At 32.2% G+C, this 7534-nt stretch overlaps 1 protein-coding gene across 1 annotated transcript; it reads right to left on the minus strand.

Annotated features, from left to right (window-relative positions):
- Window positions 1–3594: 3594 nt before the first annotated feature.
- LOC110027086 (60S ribosomal protein L29-1-like) lies at window positions 3595–4342 on the minus strand. The gene is made up of 3 exons (XM_020728363.1): window positions 4247–4342; window positions 4034–4136; window positions 3595–3860 (listed from the first exon to the last, which is right to left on the minus strand). Exons 2-3 carry the CDS (start codon window positions 4133–4135, stop codon window positions 3774–3776), a joined length of 189 nt encoding a protein of 62 aa, XP_020584022.1. The 5' UTR covers window position 4136; window positions 4247–4342; the 3' UTR covers window positions 3595–3773.
- Window positions 4343–7534: the final 3192 nt, after the last annotated feature.

Here is a 7534-nt window from a genome sequence, read left to right on the forward strand (position 1 = left end):
CATTCCTCCACTTCAACCAACCAACTTGAATTCTACTATTAACATCCTCATCTATATCACTATCGCTTTGAACAACAAACCCGAGATATCTAAATCGTTCATACCTTTTAATAATTTGATCACCCAAAGTTAAACTTCCGGCACTAGAGCTACTACAACTAAAATCACATTCCATGTATTCAGTTTTAGTTCTACTCAAATGAAGGCCTTTAAACTCAAATGTAGACCTCCATGATTTAAGTTTTGCCTGGGCATTTTTTCTCTCGTCTTTTCCACGAGAAGGATATCATCAACAAAAAGCATACACCAAGGTACATCCTCATGAAAATGTCCAGTGAGACCATCCAAAACTAAAGCAAAAACATATGAGCATAAAGCCGATCCATGATGTAATTCAACGAAAATAAGAAAATATTTGGTCACTTCTCCTTCGGTTCAAACATAAGTAACAACTCTAGTATACATATCTTTAATGACTTGAATATATGTCATATCAACACCTTGCTTCTCAAGAACTCTCCAAAGGATGTCTCTTGGAAACGTATCATAAGCTTTTTCTAAATCAATAAAAATCAAATGTAGATCCTCCTCGTTATCTCTGAACTTTTCCATCAAACATCTCAATAAATATATAGCTTCATTAGTAGACCTGCCCGACATAAATCCAAACTAATTATGAGAAATCATTGTAATGTCTTAAACTATTTTCAATTACCCTCTCCCATAATTTTAAAGTACGACACATCAACTTAATTCCTATATAATTTGCATACTCTTGTGCAACCCCTTTATTCTTAAAAATGGAGATCAAATTACTCTTCCTCCACTCCTCAGACATCTTTTTAGTTTTTAAAATAATATTAAATAGTTTAGTAAGCCAAGAAACTCTCAAATCTCCTAAATATTTCCACACTTCAATTGGGATATCATCATGTCCTACAGACTTTCCACACTAATGTGACGGTAAAAAAGAAATCTTTTATATTATTAATGATATTAAGATCACAAAGGTCGATCATATTTTCAAAAACTTCATTAAAAAGTTTATCAAAATAACTCACCCACCTATATTTAATATCTTTCTCTAAGAAGAGCACTTTTTGATTTTCATCTTTAATACACTTTACTTGAGTTAAATCTTTACTTCGCTTTTTTCTTTGTTTGGCTAGTTTATACATATATTTTTCACCATCCTTAATATCTAATCTATTATAAAAGTCACTAAAAGCGGAATTTTTAGCATCACTCATTATTCTTTTAGGCTCCCTACGGGGCGTTTGATATTTTTTCCAGTTCTCTAAGCTTTTACATTTAACCAATTTTTATAACATAACTTCTCTTTTCTAGCACATTATTATTCCACCAACAACTATTTTTATTTATATAAACTTTTTCTTTTAATTCTTCAAATACAACTTTTGCTACTCGTTTGACTTGACGAATAATGTAAACTAACATTTTGAGTTTGACTTTCAATATTTTATGTTTTAGTTTATTACTGTAACTATGTCTAAAAATTATGATCTTAATAAATAAAAAGTTTTACTCTCTAAAATACCGAGCAAGTTCAGTTGGGCTCAATGTAGGTCTTTTGTTGGTTCCCCAACTTAGTATTACTCCTGGCTCCTAGTTATCCAGCAACTGGTTGTCTATTTATTAATGTTTGCAACATTCATCAGGCAGTGATTTGAATTGGGCTTTTAGACACTGATAGGCCTTCCTCCTTAAGACATTGAATTTGGGCTTTATGGACACTTGAGTTTACAAGTCAAATATTATACTATTTGTTGGTTACCTTTGTCTTGCGTTTTGGCTGATAAAAATTGCGCAGTTTTGCATATCGCGGCTCGAGTTTTTTTTTTTTTTAAAGAAACTGGGGATGTAATTCTCCCATGACTTGCAATTTTAGTTATTGCAGCTAGAACTGGAACTTACGACCTTTTGCACCTGAACAACTATGTCGGAGATTTCTGCTCAAGAGATTTGAGGCTACCAAACTTATTCATATATTGTTTGTAAATTTAGATAGTTTTGTGATTATAACTAGTAAAAAATGATTGAGGACTGCAGAAAATTAATAATGATTTCTTTAATTTTTTGTTTTCTTTGCCTTCTTAAGTTATAGTAAATGCAAGCCATTCTAGTGTAATGCAAGTGGTGACTACCAAATTCCAATGAAAATCATTTCCTCCTGACATGAGTCCTGGATTAGAGACTTAAACTAATAAAATCCAAGTTTTTGATTGTAGTGTAGTTTTTTTTATAATTTTAACTTTTTAAAAAAATTAATTAATCATTAAGTTATCAATTAATTTATATTTTTCTAACTTCCATCAAAAGAAAAAAAAAAGGTTTTTGAAGATGGTATATAAACTCTAAATCTGACTAGGTGCAAGACTTTATACATGTCACCTTAATTGTTTATCAGGATATGCTATAGACCCTATGATAACCTGTGCAACAACACAAACAGACCTTAATTCTAACAATCAAGCTCCAGGAAGAGCTTCACCTTTTGCAATTCTCACTTATATCTGGCCACACACACAAAAAAAAAAACACTGCAGTAATTACAACAAAATATCAAAACAGAACAGCTTGCCACTAAGACAACTTCACTAACCATGCATCCACTTTGAATTTCATTTCACTGAAATCCTTCTAGTAAAATAAAAATAACTCAAAATTTAAATCATAGATGCATGCAACGTTGGAGTTATAATGAGAAGAAGAAGAAAAAATTCTAGATATATTTTCCAGAAGGCTTAATTTATTGATGAATCCACCAATTCCATTTAGTTTTAAAGGATTGATTCCTAAACACATACCTCCCTATAGGACATCTTTGCAAGGCCGCCACATCTATAGGGTAAATCAAGCTTAATTTCAAAGAAAGCACTAGCATCCAGAAATGCACATGTTTGACATTTGATAGAGAATTAGAAAACCAAAGCACATATTCTTGCCGTAATCACTATAATTATGTTCTTAGTAGTTCCATTTATGGAACGAACAGATGGCTCAAAGGATGTTAAACAATAACTAATTTGGCATAATCCTCATTAAAGCCAACCCACAAAAAAATGAAAAAAAGAACATGACCTAATTAAGATAGTTCTACAAGCACCCGATAATTTGGGTTTCATTCCACATTAGATAGTTAAAAAAATGTAGGTATAGTAATAAAAAAAATGATTGGCAAACACTTAAAGACATCAATTTTAGGCTGAAAATAGATTTGACCTCTAGTGTATCTAATTCAACCTTAGTCTGCCTTCAGTTATCTTCCCAAACAACAGGACATGCCTTGCTCATCACATAGAAAATCGAGACATCAAAGCTACTAAAAAATGACATAGACCTACTACTACAGCAGAAAAAAAAAAAACACATAAAACCTTCCATTTTGGATAAAAATGTGTTCCAAAAGATGTATGAGGCATATAGACAAGGCATTATAGCATGCTTGTATAAATGAAACATTATGCAATTCAGATTTCTTTTTTTTTCAACTTCATTTGATTCATCAAAGATAAATTAGAATTAAAACTAAAAAATGGTGACAAATGAGGAAGTACTAACCAAAATAACAAATTCAGATAAGTTAGCTTTGATTCATGAATTCAAAAGCATTCCACGTTTCACAAAGAGATTAAAAATGAAATAGTAGCAAAAACAAGAGAAATGTTATAGTAGCACAAATAAGACCTTCAAAACATAGTTTGCTGAAATAGGAATACAAATGACCAGGTGCGGTTTACACATTAATTCAACTACTCCTCTGCTTCAGAGCCTGAGCTACCGCTCTTTTTGTTGTGCTTCCTAGCGTACCTCTGGTTCCTTAAGAACTTCGGATCCATCTGTAGAAATGAAATTGAAATCATCCTGGTTAAAATCACATAACCAGTAAAGAATTACAGAAAAGCTTTCCCAAGACAAATATAATTGAAAAAGATAATCCATTTAGCGAAATTATAAACCAAAACTACTGAAAAATGGGGAAAAAAAAAGATGAAGGGCGATTCCTCCATACCCCTCTAGTGGAGGTTTGCCTGTGTCTCTTAGGCTTCTTTATGCCGTTCTTGTGAGCCTTGTGTGATTGGTTGTGAGCCGTGTGATTCTTCGACTTCGCCATTCTACGTCCAAAAAGAAGCAAATCAAGTTATCATGCGATCGGAAGGAGAAACTTCACCAATCTAACTAAGCATAGAGAAAGAATAAGAGAATGAGGAGAAAGAAACCGAACCCGACGCAGCGGCGGAGGATCAAAAGCGGGTTGATTTGGATGCCAATCCGCCGAACAAATCAGAAGTAGGGTTTTATTTGGCGACGGGAAACCCTAGTTTGCTCTTTTACCATAATGCCACTGCGCCGGGCCGGTTGATAGTCTGAAATTGGGCCGCTCAGCACAATCATATGGGCCACGACTGATGCATCCGGCAACCAGGAATGCAAAATAAGGATTTATGTAAATACTTGTTTACATGTCTAAAATATTTGTCCCCGTCATGTTAAAGTCCACATAATATGTACCCAGAGCTTACTTAGTGCACATAAAAAATGTGTCAGTATTATTCACAAATACATCTCATCGATGAAAAGAAGGTGATGTGGCCTTGTGGGGCCTACTCAGGAAGACTTGGGACCACATGCTCAGTTGACCAGCTACACATATCGGGATGATGACGAGCCTCAAACAGATAAAAAGAAAATCACTCCTGAAAAATTCATTTGATCGGAACCACTCAGATGAGCCTATTGCTTTATAAACCAAGTAGACTGGGAAAGAAGCAGATCCTCCAGTTTAAGAATGGTTGATGCGAACCCTCTGCAAGTTGTTGCCCGATTTGATCGTCGCACTAGGCCACGACCACCCGTCTTGATGACCGACCTTTCTGACGGCCACCCTGCTAGACGGCCTCTTGGCCTAAGGGTCGCATGAAGAAATCCATGGGCTACAGGCTATTTTTATGTATGGACTGAAATGTCTTCGTCGTACCTACTTATGTTAGGGGTACAATATGTAATTATACAATGACATTTTCCTATAAATATCGTGTCCATATCATAAATAAAAGTTACACAAATTTATTGTTTATTATCGCGCTAATGAACCCCCATTCCCTTTATTTTTCTCATTATTTAGCGCTCTATTCCTTAGGCGTATCTCCCTGACATATTTAGATTCAATACTTGATTGCATTTATAAAAAAATTATGTAAGGGTGTTACAATGGTCAAGTGTTTTACTATTATTTTGATGCATTTAAGTCATTGTTTCATTGTTTGTAGTCATCAAGTGTTTTACTATTATGTTGATGCATTTAAGTCATTGTTTCATTGTTTGTAGTCATCATAAGCGAAGTAATTTGTATCATTGAGCCATCAACTAACTTCAAAGATTTTATCAACCTAAATTACTTTGAGTGATATATAATAGTTGATATCAATTTAGCAAATCCCCACAATTTTATTTTTAATTTTATGCAACATATTCTTATACTTCTCCACAACTCTTTACTGGTTTCTCATCTCTTTTTTTACCCTTTTTTTTAAGCTTCTGTGGAAATCTATATGTATTAGGCCATGAACTCAAATTCATGTGATTGATGATAAAGCATCTAACCACTAAATCAAGCAGGTTGTATTCTTGTTTGTCACCTTTAAATTTTGAATGATGTCGATTAAACATGATAAAATGAAATTTTGAGTTTCTCCACTAAATCTAGTGCTTTTATGCTTTTATTGTTCGGAAGAATAATTGCTTCAAAGAATATAATGTTTTTTTAGAGAACAATGATTAAGGTTTATAATATTTTTATTATTATGAAAGAATATTTGTAATATTGATTTTTTAATTATTTTATGAAGTTCAATTATTTCATTATTTATGTTTTCTTCAACTACTTCTTTATTCTTTCATAAATAAATTTATAGTGCATTAAACTATTTGTGATATCATTTAGTGTATATAGTTTTAGATTGTATGAAGATCTCACATGTATACATACAAGATAAATTGAGAGTTCATAAAGCACATGGGGTTTTTTACTATGAAAAATCTTGAATAAAAAAAAAATACTAGGGGGCCTATCCCAAAGCAAAACAAATTTATCACTATAAGTCATTGACGATAAATAATGCACACCTCTACAATTAAGGATAGCTATAACTTAATGTTATGGATTTGAATTATGAAAAATGACGTTCTAATAGAAGTCGGAGGAAACTTAAGATTTTTGTGTTATCATTAAATATTATTGGTACCCTAATTGACACTTCTCTTTATACAAGAGAAAAAGGAAGCATTAGTTGATTATGCAAAAAAGTATAATAATTTTTTTGAATTGTGGGCTACTGACTTGTTAGAAGTGATAACCCTAAACAATGGTGCAAATTAACACAATTCAACTTTGGTGAGGGCACCAATGTTGATCAATGTCAACGTGATAATCTTATTTGTATGATTGAACATTGACCTTATTGTCAATAATAAATGATAATATTGTTAGCATAAATTAATGCCAATAACAAGTGATTGTCATAATAGCATTAATCATTGGCCAACATTTGTGTTTGCATCGATTTCGAGTGATGACCTTATTAGCATCAATGAACAATGTTGTTTTTTATTAAACGGATTTACTTTGGTTATATTGTAAACAAAAGAAAATCAAAATAAGAGGACAACATTGTGCAATCACCCAAGACAAGGAGATTTGGGGTATGCTTGATTAGTAGAAAATGATAAAGCTTGATATAATAGTAGACAAGACATCTCACAATACATCACAAACTAAGGATGAATAAAACTGAGGAAAGAATGAGAAGTAGAAGTGTAGCCCACTCCGACTTCTTTACTTTGGTTATATTGTTAGAGCCCATCTATACCCAAGTCAAAATATTTTTAGGTATCATTTAATTTGTTGAAAAAAGAACGCAAAGTAAAAAAGAATGTAGTATGATTGAGATCTATTATATATATGAAAAAACTTTGATTATTATATTTGAAGAAAATGAACTTAATGTAATATTCGATGACGGGCGTCAAACGACTGCTAGCGAACGATAATGAACTGCAGAGAACCAATGAATGCAATGACAACTGTCATGTGACAATGATGTTAGTTATTCTGTATATTTAGAAATCGGTCCAATTAATTTTAAACACATGCAAATTAAACTAATGGGATGAGTATTAAATTCATCAAAAATTTACATTGCATACTACTTTGATCCACCAAAATAATAAAATGGACTGAATTTCATTTACATTAAACTATTCCCGAAGGCAACCAAACAGCCCTTTATGTCGTTGTAATTTTCTTGATAATATGATCTTTTTTTTTTTTTTGCTTCAAGCTTTCGACATACATAGTTCGTTTTTATCTTACAATAAAAATTTATCAACATTTGTTGAATCTCATGAAATTCTTAGAAACATATTACTTTACATTCTAATCTCATTCATTCAAATAATTATCAAATGTATCAACTATCAGCTTATGATTATCGATACTTTGTCATTGTTAAAT

This window comes from Phalaenopsis equestris, unplaced genomic scaffold (genome assembly GCF_001263595.1).
Source record: "Phalaenopsis equestris unplaced genomic scaffold, ASM126359v1 Scaffold000413, whole genome shotgun sequence".
NCBI lineage: Eukaryota > Viridiplantae > Streptophyta > Magnoliopsida > Asparagales > Orchidaceae > Phalaenopsis > Phalaenopsis equestris.